This window comes from Hyperolius riggenbachi, chromosome 4 (assembly GCF_040937935.1).
Source record: "Hyperolius riggenbachi isolate aHypRig1 chromosome 4, aHypRig1.pri, whole genome shotgun sequence".
Classification (NCBI taxonomy): Eukaryota; Metazoa; Chordata; class Amphibia; order Anura; family Hyperoliidae; genus Hyperolius; species Hyperolius riggenbachi.
The window spans coordinates 404,341,218-404,356,119 of record NC_090649.1 but is presented as its reverse complement, the minus strand read 5'-3'; the positions used below and the strand labels follow the sequence as shown (position 1 = coordinate 404,356,119).

General features: G+C 45.2%; 1 protein-coding gene across 1 annotated transcript in view; it reads right to left on the bottom strand.

The window, feature by feature from the left end:
* PROKR1 (prokineticin receptor 1) overlaps positions 1 to 14,902 on the bottom strand; it is a 60,596-nt gene that overhangs the window by 41,066 nt on the left and 4,628 nt on the right. The window contains exon 2 of the mRNA XM_068279594.1: positions 109 to 725. Within this exon, the coding sequence (XP_068135695.1) occupies positions 109 to 557 (449 nt within the window). The 5' untranslated portion in view covers positions 558 to 725. The remainder of the gene's footprint in view (positions 1 to 108; positions 726 to 14,902) is intronic.

The following is a 14,902-nucleotide window of genomic DNA, read 5'->3' as shown; positions in this document are numbered from 1 at the left end:
TGAGATTTCAGATGAAACGATAAGCCTTCTGCAATACAGCTGAACTATTCAATGTATTATTACAACACAGATGAAGGCAGTTATCTGCATAAATGTATGTGACCTTACCTGTCAACAGCTATTGCGAGCAGAGCATTTGTCGAAACGTAAAGTGAAACCGTTCTGAGATAATTGACGGATGCACACAGGATGTGGCCATGTTCCCAAGACAACTGCTTTACCACATAATAGTCCATTTCAAAAGGGCAGCAGACTATGGCTACAATAAAATCGGAAATAGCTAGGTTGGCTATTAGCAGGTTGGTCAAATTTCGCAGTTTTTTATACCTTGCCAAGGCTGCTATGAAAACAAAGTTTCCAATTCCACAAATAAGCATAATACAGACTAGCGCCACTCCAATGACTATCTTTGCAGCAAAAAATGTCCTTGTTTTGGTTACATCCTTATCATCGTTAAATTCGTAGTCACTGTAGGTATAGTTTGAGGGAAAAGTATAGTTTCTGGAAAATAATTCCTCACTCTGACTATACATGGCAGCCACTTTGTCGTAGTCCATGACTAGAGAGTGGAGACAATCACAGCTGCTTGTCCAAGAGAAAACGATTGAAGATATGAAGATAACCACCTCCTCTCAATGATACCAAGAACTTTGAAGGTACCTTGCCTATTTTCTAGTTAATACAATGTGTGAAAAGTTGAAACCATTTTCGGATCCATGACTGGTCTGCGACAAAAGAGAGAAAATAATCAGTAATTTACATCAGTGACCTCCAGCAACAAGTTTGTAAGATCGAAAACTTGGATGTACACAGGCAAAGAATGATTGACAAATGCTGGGCATGTATATGCTTTGACTTTTTCAAGATAGTGGCCCATATGCAATTCTTTTTAAACCACCAAAAAGCAAGAAAATAATTGTGATAGTTTATCACCAACGTTTGGGTACTTTTTTAATTGTTAAATGCTTTAAAGTTTTTTTAAAGAGAAGATGAAAATTATCTTCTAGGAGATAACTCTGGAGAAAAAAATTAATTGCATATGCATACTAGTGTTGGGCGAACAGTGTTCGCCACTGTTCGGGTTCTGCAGAACATCACCCTGTTCGGGTGATGTTCGAGTTCGGCCGAACACCTGACGGTGCTCGGCCAAACCGTTCGGCCATATGGCCGAACTAAGAGCGCATGGCCGAACGTTCCCCGAACGTTCGGCTAGCGCTGTGATTGGCCGAACGGGTCACGTGGTTCGGACCCGAACGCGCTCTGATTGGCCGAACGGTCACGTGGTTCGGGTAAATAAATACCCGAACCACGTCATATCTCCGCCATTTGTCTGTGGGTTTAGCTTTGGGTAGGCAGGCAGGGTAGTTCGCGCTCCAGCCACGCTAGCCAGGGTCCCCCCTGTCATTGTGTCACTGCTGGGAACAGTAGTACACCGCTTGCTCAGCCACACTATATAGCATTCTGTTTACTGCCACTCTGTGTACCTCGCTCAGCCACACTATATAGCATTCTGTTTACTGCCACTCTGTGTCTGCTGGGAATAGTAGTACACCGCTTGCTCAGCCACACTATATAGCATTCTGTTTACTGCCACTCTGTGTACCTCGCTCAGCCACACTATATAGCATTCTGTTTACTGCCACTCTGTGTCTGCTGGGAATAGTGGTACACCGCTCGCTCAGCCACACTATATAGCATTCTGTTCACTGTTCTGTGTCTGCTTGGAATAGTGGTACACCGCTCGCTCAGCCACACTATATAGCATTCTGTTTACTGTTCTGTGTCTGCTGGGAATAGTGGTACACCGCTCGCTCAGCCACACTATATAGCATTCTGTTTACTGTTCTGTGTCTGCTGGGAATAGTGGTACACCGCTCGCTCAGCCACACTATATAGCATTCTGTGCACTGTTCTGTGTCTGCTGGGAATAGTGGTACACCGCTCGCTCAGCCACACTATATAGCATTCTGTTCACTGTTCTGTGTCTGCTGGGAATAGTGGTACACCGCTCGCTCAGCCACACTATATAGCATTCTGTTTACTGTTCTGTGTCTGCTGGGAATAGTGGTACACCGCTCGCTCATCCACACTATATAGCATTCTGTTCACTGTTCTGTGTCTGCTGGGAATAGTGGTACACCGCCCGCTCAGCCACACTATATAGCATTCTGTTCACTGTTCTGTGTCTGCTGGGAATAGTGGTACACCGCTCGCTCAGCCACACTATATAGCATTCTGTTCACTGTTCTGTGTCTGCTGGGAACAGTAGTACACCGCTCGCTCAGCCAGAGTATATAGCATTGTGTTTACTGCCACTCTGTGTACACCGCTCAGCCAGACTATATACCATTGTTTACTGACACTCTGTGTACACCGCTCAGCCAGACTATATACCATTGTTTACTGACACTCTGTGTACACCGCTCAGCCAGACTATATACCATTGTTTACTGCCACTCTGATTCTGCTGGGAACAGTAGTACACCGCTCGCTCAGCCAGACTATATAGCATTGTGTTTACTGCCACTCTGTGTACACCGCTCAGCCAGACTATATACCATTGTTTACTGACACTCTGTGTACACCGCTCAGCCAGACTATATACCATTGTTTACTGAAACTCTGTGTACACCGCTCAGCCAGACTATATACCATTGTTTACTGCCACTCTGATTCTGCTGGGAACAGTAGTACACCGCTCGCTCAGCCAGACTATATACCATTGTTTACTGACACTATATAGCAGACTATATAGCATTGTGTGTACACCGCTCAGCCAGACTATATACCATTGTTTACTGACACTCTGTGTACACCGCTCAGCCAGACTATATACCATTGTTTACTGCCACTCTGATTCTGCTGGGAACAGTAGTACACCGCTCGCTCAGCCAGACTATATACCATTGTTTACTGACACTCTGTGTACACCGCTCAGCCAGACTATATACCATTGTTTACTGCCACTCTGATTCTGCTGGGAACAGTAGTACACCGCTCGCTCAGCCAGACTATATACCATTGTTTACTGACACTCTGTGTACACCGCTCAGCCAGACTATATACCATTGTTTACTGCCACTCTGATTCTGCTGGGAACAGTAGTACACCGCTCGCTCAGCCAGACTATATACCATTGTTTACTGACACTCTGTGTACACCGCTCAGCCAGACTATATACCATTGTTTACTGCCACTCTGATTCTGCTGGGAACAGTAGTACACCGCTCGCTCAGCCAGACTATATACCATTGTTTACTGACACTCTGTGTACACCGCTCAGCCAGACTATATACCATTGTTTACTGCCACTCTGATTCTGCTGGGAACAGTAGTACACCGCTCGCTCAGCCAGACTATATACCATTGTTTACTGACACTATATAGCAGACTATATAGCATTGTGTGTACACCGCTCAGCCAGACTATATACCATTGTTTACTGACACTCTGTGTACACCGCTCAGCCAGACTATATACCATTGTTTACTGCCACTCTGATTCTGCTGGGAACAGTAGTACACCGCTCGCTCAGCCAGACTATATACCATTGTTTACTGACACTCTGTGTACACCGCTCAGCCAGACTATATACCATTGTTTACTGCCACTCTGATTCTGCTGGGAACAGTAGTACACCGCTCGCTCAGCCAGACTATATACCATTGTTTACTGACACTCTGTGTACACCGCTCAGCCAGACTATATACCATTGTTTACTGCCACTCTGATTCTGCTGGGAACAGTAGTACACCGCTCGCTCAGCCAGACTATATAGCATTGTGTTTACTGCCACTCTGTGTACACCGCTCAGCCACACTATATAGCATTGCGTACTCTGCCAGTCAGTGTGTATATTGCTGGGATCAGTAATACTCCACTCACCGTCAACCACTATATGAGCTCAACATGAGTTCCCCAGAGACCTCCGCTGTGAGCAGCACTCCCAACAACAGCAACAGCCAACGCCCCACGCAAGCTATAACATCCACCCCAGCAGCCAGTGGTCAGCAGCAGCCCTCCCCGGAGGAGAACGTTGTGTCCATCAGTCCGTCGCCAGAGCGATTAATGAGGGCTGCCATTGAGGAGATGATGGGGCCTGATGTGGAGGAGGAGGTCTGGCTCAGGCCAGCATCCCAAGTTAATGTTGAGGACGATGAGGGGTCTGTGTCTGGGGATGTTGGGGTGGCAGAGGTGGTGGGTGGGTCAGACTCAGGAGAAGAGTTGTATGATGAGGATGATGATCGGGACCATCTGTATGTGCCTCAGAGTCCGACCCCGGAAAACATGTTGTATCGTGTGTTTAGGTACTAAAATCTGCGTTCCCTCCCAGTAGTGTTGGGCGAACAGTGTTTGCCACTGTTTGGGTTCTGCAGAACATCACCCTGTTCGGGGTGACTATATAGCAGACTATATAGCATTGTGTTTAATGCCACTCTGTGTACACGGCTCAGCCACACTATATAGCATTGTGTTTACTTCCACTCTGTGTCTGCTGGGAACAGTAGTACACCGCTCACCCGCCACTGTATAGCATTGTGCTCTGTGTCACTGCTGACAATAGTGGTACACCGCTCACCCACCACTGTATAGCATTTCTGTACTGCCACTGTACTGCTGCCAGTCAGCGTGTACTTTAAGGATAAGTGAAATGAGGAAGAAATCCGGTGAAAGAGGGAGGGGCAAGGGAAGAGGTGTTTCCCCTGACGGTTCACGTACAGGCCACAGGGGAGCACCCAAGAAAACCCACTCAATACTGCCCATGTTGTCCAGGACAACAACCCTCACAGATCCAAAAGAACAGGACCAGATAATTACTTGGATGACCTCTCAAGCGTCCAGCAGTGGGTTAAGCAGCACCAGCACATCACGCACGAGGTCCGAGTCCTCAGCCAGTTAAAGTCTGGGCTTTCTTTGAAGACTGCACTGAGGATGTTACCATGGCGATTTGCAAGGTGTGCAAGACCCGCCTGAGCAGGGGGAAAAGTATTAACAACCTCTCCACCACCAGCATGAGCCGCCACATTCTATCCAAACATCCCACTCTGTGGGCAAACGCGGCAGGACAGGGTACCACCAGCAACACTGCCTCCCTTGGGTTCACCAGACTCACCACCAGACCCGCCTCAGCAGCAGCAGTAGCCCAGCCATTGCGTGGTTCACAACATTCACAAACATCAGACGATGCTGACACTGTCACTTTCCGGACTAGTGCTCTTGAGGTCTCCCAGTGTTCATCAAACACAACAACCAACAGCCCTTCGGTGTGCAGCGCTACGGTTGAGTTGTCTGTCTCTGAGATGTTTGAGCACAAGAGGAAATTGCCAGCAAATGACCCCCGGGCCGTGGCAGTAACAGCCAGCCAGCATAGCCAAGCTTCTGGCCTGCGAAATGCTGCCATATCGAGTGGTGGAGACAAACAGCTTCAAGGGCATGATGTCAGTGGCCATCCCACGTTACGTTGTTCCCAGCCGCTACCACTTTGCGCGCTCTGCAGTGCCTGAGTTGCATGAGCACGTGGTCAGCTAAATAACCCGAAGCTTGAAGAATGCCGTTGCCTGCAAGGTTCACCTCACCACTGACACCTGGACGAGTGCGTTCGGCCAGGGTCGATACATCTCCCTTACCGCGCACTGGGTGAACCTTGTGGAGCCTGGCAGCGATTCCTCACCTGCTACGGCGCGGGTGTTGCCCACGCCGCAAACAGCTGGATAACAACAGCAGCACCTACCTCTCTGACTCCTTCTCCTCCAACGCATCTCAAAGCTGTACCTCATCCGGAAATGCTAACCCAGCACCAGCAGCAGTAGGATCGTGGAAGCAGTGCAGCACAGCTGTTGGCATGCGTCAGCAAGCGTTGCTGAAGCTGATCTGCCTTGGGGATAAGCAGCACACAGGGGAGGAAATTTGGAGGGGAATAAAGGAACAGACGGATTTGTGGCTGGCACCGCTGGACCTGAAACCGGGCATGAAGCTAGACACCTGGCACGAACTGGCAATGTACGCAATAGAGGTGCTGGCTTGCCCGGCAGCCAGCGTTATGTCGGAACGCTGTTTCAGTGCTGCCGGAGGCATCATCACAGATCGGCGTATCCGCCTCTCCACAGAAAATGTAGACCGTCTGACTCAAATTAAAATGAATCAATCCTGGATTGGAAACGACTACGCAACACTCCTGGACCCCAACCAAGTAACATGACCGATGAACATCTGGGATGGTTTAGCGTTTCCGGTCCCTGTTTATTGAACCTCTCATCTGTATTACATTTATGACTGCATGGCGGCAAAAAGCATTGCTGCTATATCCGCACGCTTTTTGTCCTCATGCAAGGCCTGGGTTGTTGTGTCTCACAAAGCGTGGCCTTCTCCTCCTGCGCCTCCTCCTGTTCCATCACGTGTGCTGCTGCTGCTGCTGCTGCTGCTGGGTTACCGTTGCCGCGTGGTCCCTGTTTATGGAACCTCTTATCTTTATTACATTTATGACTACATGGCGGTACAAAGCATGCTATCCGCACGCTTTTTGTCCTCATGCAAGGCCTGGGTTGTTGTGTCTCACAAAGCGTGGCCTTCTCCTCCTGCGCCTCCTCCTGTTCCATCACGTGTGCTGCTGCTGCTGCTGCTGCTGGGTTAGCGTTGCCGCGTGGTCCCTGTTTATTGAACCTCTTATCTTTATTACATTTATGACTACATGGCGGTACAAAGCATGCTCTCCGCACGCTTTTTGTCCTCATGCAAGGCCTGGGTTGTTGTGTCTCACAAAGCGTGGCCTTCTCCTCCTGCGCCTCCTCCTGTTCCATCACGTGTGCTGCTGCTGGGTTAGCGTTGCCGCGTGGTCCCTGTTTATTGAACCACTTATCTTTATTACATTTATGACTGCATGGTGGTACAAAGCATGCTATCCGCACGCTTCTTGTCCTCATGCAAGGCCTGGGTTGTTGTGTCTCAAAGCGTGGCCTTCTCCTCCTGCGCCACCCTCCTCCTGTTCCATCACGTGTGCTGCTGCTGGGTTAGCATTACCGGTCCCTTTTCCTGGAACCTCTTATATGTATTACATTTATGACTGCATGCCGACAAAAAGCATGTTACCTGTGCAAAGAAAACAGACATTTCCCGCATTTAAAAGACAGTTTTCCCTTTGAAACTTTAAAATCGATTTTCTCAAAAACTATAAGCTCTTTTTGCTAAATTTTTTTTCCTCTTGTACCCACTCCCAAGGTGCACATACCCTGTAAATTTGGGGTATGTAGCATGTAAGGAGGCTTTACAAAGCACAAAAGTTCGGGTCCCCATTGACTTCCATTATGTTCGGAGTTCGGGTCGAACACCCGAACATCGCGGACATGTTCGGCCCGAACCCGAACATCTAGATGTTCGCCCAACACTAATGCATACTTCCATTTACAACTGGCCCTAGACCAGTGTTTCTCAAATCTGTCCTCGTGGCCCCCCATTGGTGCGCCTGCATAAGACATTGTACTGTAGACCTGAGGAAGTGGGCAGGTCCTGCAAAATATGTCACTGTGTCCAATAAGATTATTATCTTTAACCACTTCTCCCCCCTGGAACAAGTTACTACGTCCCTGCAAAATACCATATCTCCATGCAGGGAAGTAGCTACTACGTCCTTTCCGACTCGCCCTCTCCCCACGTGCTCCCGCGATCAATACTGGCACTGTTCGATAGCCAGGAGATCAATTAATTCATTGATCTAAGTCCTCGTGTTAATGACCGCAGCCGTCTATTATATTCACAAAAATGATACTTACATATCCACACATTACTTCCTTTTTGCATAGTAATACTATGCATAAGGAAGTTATGTGCGAGGACATCTTGTGGCTAAATAGTAAAATTACATCTACATCTACATTTTTTTACTTCTAAAATTAATCCCTTACCTCCCACACTGCCCAATAGTTACCCCCAAAGATTTTTTGTAAAAAAAAAAAAAAAAAAAATTAGTATAAAAAAATACATAAAAAAAAACAAGATATAGATTATTTTGTTGTGATAAGCAGTAATAAACTCATAGGCAAATTAATGGAAGGAGCGCTGACAGGTGAAAATTGCTCTGGAATTTTAAGGGAAAAAACCCTTGGAGGTGAAATGGTTAAACCTCCCACCTGAAATACAACTGTTTGATTACCAACATTTACCCATTTCATACTACATTAGTGTGCCTCCTCCCATTTTGTGTACAGTTTTCCCCTCCCCTCAGGTTAATTATGCAGTGGTCCTTTTTTTATTTTTTTCTTAAAACAAAAGCAGCAAGGTGCATTAATACACCACTACTATGGTCGGACAGGGGCTACTTGTTCTACACTTTGATGGTTTTTATGGGAAAGTATTTAGCTAGTTTTACTTTAAAGTGAAGGTTCAGGTTGAGCATCAGTTAGTTTTTGGTTTTGGAATGGATGCTGAAAACTGTTGCAAGCATATGTAAATACCATTCCTTATTTAAATCAGCCAAGTAAGGCTAGGTGACTTACAACAATATTCCTATTAATGTACATTTTTTGACAGGTAACAGTTCATATATGTGTTTCAGTGGACTGAAATGTAACTCTTCGCCTGGAGCTATCCTTTAATTATAAACCAAATGCAAATTCAAGTCCTCTGCTGCAAATCTCATTAAGGGAAACTATAGCAAAGATGTCTACACTCTACTATGCCTACAGTGATTTACTGTGCATATATATATATATATATATATATATATATATATATATATATATATATATATATATATATATATATATATATATATATATATATATATATATATATATATATATATATATATATATATATATATATATATATATAGTGTGCTAATGCTCAGAAATGACAGTTTTAAATATCTATTGAATCATCATCTGCCACCAGTGCTCCTGATGAGTAAAATGGATCCCTCTCATCTTTTGGTCTCTTCGACTTAGCAGGATTTCCAACTGCCAAATCAGTTGTGGGCAAAGAGTAAAGCGAGGTAGAATTCTTATCAAGTAGAGGGGGAACCAAGTGAAAAGGAAGCCCCTGCCAAGTGTCCTACTTGAAGAGTTGAAATTTGCCTGGTTGCTGATGTTGGCATTTGGTGCAGTTTATCACTAAATTGGTAGAACATTGTCTACCTTTTCCAGTGCTTTAAGGCATGAGTGCTATCCACTATACCACCATACCACCAGCATGGTGAAAGAAAATTTACTGCCATGTGCCTAAATCTAACGTCTATGCTGCCCAGGATGGGAGAAGTTAGACGTTAGATTTAGGCACATGGCAGTAAGTAAAGTTAGATCTCTCAAAGGAAGGAAGAAACAAGGGTGTGCCAGGAGGAACAATTGTTTGCAGGATGGGGGGGGGGGGGGGGGTGTCAGGACAAGCAATCATGTGTAGGTAGGTTGTGGTGGAGGTTGGAAGGTGGGGGTAGGCAGATGTGTGCATGCTGGAAGTCAGGTGAAAGGAGGAGTGGTTGTTTGCAAGGAGGGGTAGTCAAGTGTCAGGAGGAGTGGTTTTGTGCAGTGACAGTGTGCAGGATGGGGAGGAGTCAGGTGTCAGGTATAGCGGTTGTTTGCAGCGTGGGGGGCCGTCAATCACTTTGGCCAATCACTGGCCAATATTACAACTTTCATGTAGCATGAGAACCAACAGATTTTGAATACGATGAAAAGATTGTGTAGTTAAGCTGTCATACTACATGGAAGTGGTAAAATTGACCAATCATTGGGCAATCAAAAATGCATGTGTGTACCAGGGTCTAGCCTATCCAGGTGCCAAACCAGTATTCCTTATGCCAAGTATGCACATCCAACCTTGATTGCCCAATGATTGGCCAATTTTACCAACTATATGTAATATAAAAGCTTACCTCCATAATCATATTATTTAAAATCAGTTGGCCCTTATACTACAAGGAAGAAAATTGACCACTTGTTGACCAATCAAGATTGCATGTGTGTACTAAGCTTTGGTATTGCTACTCAAATAAAGTTGGCTGTTCAATTTATTTTCCTTTTTTTTTTTATTAGGTTTTGAACCCTTTTTTTCAAAACATCATGCAAACTGTGACCTATCCCAAGAGGGCCTCAATGAAGAGCATTATGATTGGTTGGATGTGTTCTACTTGAGCTAAGTTTGAATTAACAATTAAAGATAGAGGAAAATCAAAGCACTAATAGTCCTTGTTTTAACCTTTTAGCAGTTTCAAATATGATCATTTGTTTGAAAATTGCTCTGCACTTTGACCTCTGCCAGCTTATCTCGTTTGGCTGCCTAGTTCAGCTACACAGAGCGGGCAGCAGGTAGCAGTTATAGTTACCTGCTCAGGGCAGCTGGATCGGCTTCTTCAATTCCTCCACCCACGGCTCTGTGCTTCCGACATGTCTTCTGGGTCCGAATCACATCTGACCCTGGATCCAGGAGATGGTGTCAGGGTTACAGCACCACTCGGTGGTGGAAAAGTGGTGGTGAAAGAGACTCTTCCATCACCCCTAAGTGGCTCTGTATTGCTGACACCATCCTCTGGGTCCCGATCACATGTCACATCATGTGATCGGAACCCAAAAGACATGTCGGGATTACATTTCCACCACAGTGGAGGAAAGAAGATACTGATTCATTTCCCCGAACAGGTAACTATAAAAGCTCCCTGCTGCCCACTCTGCATACCCTGCCAAGCCTGCCAGGCTAGAGAAGGCACACTTCCCCAGCGACAGGAAAAATTCAGCTCTGTAGCCAAATTAAGTTTTTCTTCATTTGGCTGCAAACCGGTTAAACACAGTCTGCGTTCATCGCATGGCTGATTATAATTTTGTTCTAATTTCTCCACCGAGAATGTAGCCTTTATGGCCCAACGACACAAATTACCTTTTACGTATTTCTAATTTTCACGCCTGCTCACTATACCTGCTAATTAACCCCTACATGACCCAGGTGTCACCTCCAATCAATCTGACCTGCCTGCAAAGATCAGCCCATTCCCCATGTAATGTGATTGTGTCCATTAATGCGACATGCAGACAGAGAACGGACTCGGCAAATGTATTTTCAGTCTTTCGACTGTTAAACTTGCAGCCTGAAATGGATTTTGTAGATCAGCTAAAGCTTTATAAAACGTATAAGTTATTTTTCTGCATCTTCAGACAGGAAAAGTGATTGAATTAAGCATAAATATAGTAAAGGGACAGGAAGAGATGTAGAAAAATAGTTTTGTGTGGAAAGCTGGGGACTGCATGGCTCTTGGCAGAAATCAATAGTTTTGTAAGGAAAGATCCTGAGAAGATTATTAGCTGCACTGTCATTCCCAGGAGCAGCAATACTGAGCCAGCGTAAACAACAGCAGCCTTAAAGGGAACCTTAGCTAAACAAAAAAAAATTAGTTTCACTTCCCTGGGGCTTCTACCAGCCCCCTGCAGCCCTCTATGTGCCCGCGCCGCTCTGCAACAATGCTCAATGATGCAACAATGCTGCAATGAGATTCCTCTTCCTGCATATGCGCAGGCAAGCGCCGAAAACTAAACTTAGCTACTGTGGGGGACCGGAGCATTGTTCCAGAGCGCCGCGGGCACAGGGTGGCTGCAGGGGACTGGTAGAAGCCCCAGGAAAATTAAACTCTTTTTTATTAGTTTAGCTAAGGTTCCCTTTAAAGGGAACCTGAAGTGAGAGGCACGTGGAGGCTGACATATTCATTTTCTGTTAAACAATACCTGTTGCCTGGCTGTCTTGCTGTTTTTTTTGGCTGCAGTAGTGTCTGAATCACACACCTGAAACAAGCAAGTAGCTAATCCAGTCAGACTTTTGTTAGAAACATGTGATCTGCATGCTTGTTCAGACATAGCTCCCAACTGTCCCTTTTTCAGAGAACAGTAGAGTGTTAGAGTGCGGTGTCAGCCATCAGTAAAATATCATATACAGGAATCAGTCTGAGGAAGGCTTCATAGCTGAAAGCTTACTGCTTTTCTTCTATCTTAGCCAATAAATGGTAACATCCTGATTAAAAACTTTTTTAGAGAACTAAATCCCTCTTCCTCATGTGTCCCAATTTCAAGACTGATGTACAGGTCTGTGTAAATATATGTATTTTTTTTTTTTTACTGAAATAATGTGTTTAACTGACTCTAAATTTTATTCCCATTATTTAAATTGATATATGTCTTATTTTCAAATGATAAAATGAAGGAAAACTAATGATAGAAAGGACCCATCTTAATTTGAATGATGAAACTACTGTAAATCTTTTGCTTCTGATTCTGAATTCTTTGTGGTATGCATAATGAGGGGTGTGGTTAGAGGTGTGGCAGGGCGTGTCTTAAAGTGTCCCTGTTTCATTCTTCAAAACGTTAGGAGGTACAGTATGTTCAGGGTCTATGGCTAAAAGTATTAGAGGCAGAAGATCATCAAGACAGCCAGGCAATTAACATTGTTTAAAGGGAAATAAATATGACAGTCTCCATATCCCTCTCACTTTAGGTGTACTTTAAAGGGAGCTTGTACTGGCAGAAATATGTAGGCTGCAGTTGCTGCCTGCCATTTAAAGAGAACCCGAGGTGGGATTTAATTATGTTAGTGGGGCACAGAGGCTGGTTGAGCACACTAACACCAGCCTCTGTTGCCCCATGGTGTGCCTCCATGTCCCCCCCTGCGTGCTGCTATACCCTCCGCAGTGCTAGCGACACGCCAGCACAATGTTTACCTATGCCGTGTCTGTTAGCGCCGCTCCCCTGCCTCCTCTGTATCGGCGCTACCCACCCGCGTCCCTTCCCTCCAATCAGCATTAAGAAAATATAATATAATGCCTTAGCAAAAAGTACTGCTAATGATCTTCTTAGGTGAAAATCTAGTTGTTCCCTAGGTGCAAAATTTTATGCCCGACAGTTACACTTTAAATCATTGCATTATATACAGCCACAATGAGATATTCTCAGCAAAATTTGAATTCCCTTTAAACATTGTTGTCCTGCTTAAACATGCTATTGCTTACCGTATACCGCCATTTCTCCAGTTTTCTCTGCAGTCTGCACCACTCTTGATAAATCTACCCTGCTCTTGTCAAGCAGACAAAGCTTCTGGGGGGCTGAGATTATGTGAACCACCACAATGTTCCTCAACATTATTGAAGTATCTAGGCTAGCCCTTTTTGAAAACTAGCATGTATTAAATTTATTGTGAGACACAGGCATAGCTAAGGAGCTACGGGCCCTGGTGCAAACTTTATATTGCACCCCTGCATGCACTTAGGACAGCCGCAGTGATAGAGAGGATTTAGCAGAGGAGAGGAACAGTTTGTTAATGATGACCCCCTTCTCCTTGTGACCATTCAAGCTTATCTGTGCTGGGCATGCGCTAGTATGGTCTGCTAATGTGCAGCAGAATGAAGCGCGCATACGCAGAGGAAAATAGTTGTGTACTATTAGCTTCATTCTACTCGCACGCGCCTGGTTTGTACGCGGCGGGAGTGTGGCCATGAGAAAAATATTCGACAAGCTCTTGTAGAAAATGTTTCGAGGGACTCAGCATGGGAACTGTGGGGTTTAAAGGTGCCCATTAACAGTACAATCCTGCAGCCGATCGACTGATTCTTATCGATTTGAAACGGTTGCTCACGCCCATTAAAGAGAACCCGAGGTGGGTTCTAAGAATGCTATCAGCACACAGAGGCTGAGTCTGCATATACTGCCCAGCCTCTGTTGCCATACTGCCCCCCCCCCCCTGGGCCCCCCCTGCGCTCTGCTTGCCCCCCATAAATCAAGCACCGAGCTGTCGACATGCAGCATGTCGCAGCTGGCTGTTTACCTCTGCATCTGTTAGTCTCTGCCGCTCCCCCACCTCCTCCATAGCTCCGGTCCCCGCCCGCGTCCCTTCCCTCCAATCAGCGGGAAGGGAAGGGACGCGGGCAGGAACTGGAGGTATGGAGGAGGCGGGGAAGCGCCGAGACTGAAAGATGCTGAGGTAAACAGCTGACTGCGACAAGATGTGTGTCGACAGCTCAGCGTTTGATTTATGGGGGGCAAGCAGAGCGCAGGTGGAGCTCAGGGGGGAACAGTATAGCAACAGAGACTGGGCAGTATATGCAGATCCAGCCTCTGTGTGCTGATAGCATTCTTAGTACCCACCCACCTCAAGTTCTCTTTAATGGCTGAATTGCCTCTAACCAATTCGATCAGATAAATAAAATCTTAGTGTCCTAATGCTGGAATACACGGTTCGTTTCTGCAGTACGTTTTTCCTCACGATCGTTTTTACCGCTCGATTCTGCAGTCGATTCTCTTATCTTCCACTCTTTTTTCTTATCTTTTTCCATTCACTTCTATCAGAAATCTAGCGGCGAAAGAATCGAAAGGGAGAGCGGACATGTCGGAAATTATCTATCAAACCATCTAATTACCTAAAAAAGGAACCGTGTATTCCCAGCATAAGGAGGCGTGGAAACTCATGAAACAGCTGTCGACACAGGTGTTCTTTTTATGCTGTTGTAATCATTTATGTTGTGTTGAATAAAATGGCTTTGAATTGTGTGTCGGAATCCGCCTATTCTTCTTCCAGAGATAAATAAAAATAATCTTTTTTTTTTTTTTTTTTAATGATACCATTGATTTTATTGACTCAGCATGAATTTGGCCATTAATGTGCACGACTGATCGTTTCTGATCGATTCCCGCGGAAACAACTGATCGGCCATGGGATTGTACCGTTAATTGGCACCTTAAAGTACATCCAAGGTGAAAATAAACTGATGAGAAAAACAATTGTATCTATCCTTCTCCTACAAATTACTTTTTTAGATATCCCACAGTTTTATTGTATATTGAAATCTAGTTTTTAGTTTTTACTGTTTCATTATCTCTGCTTAATGCCATCTTCATTGAAGTATGCCACAGCTCAAATCTATGAATTATTGACCCTTTTTATC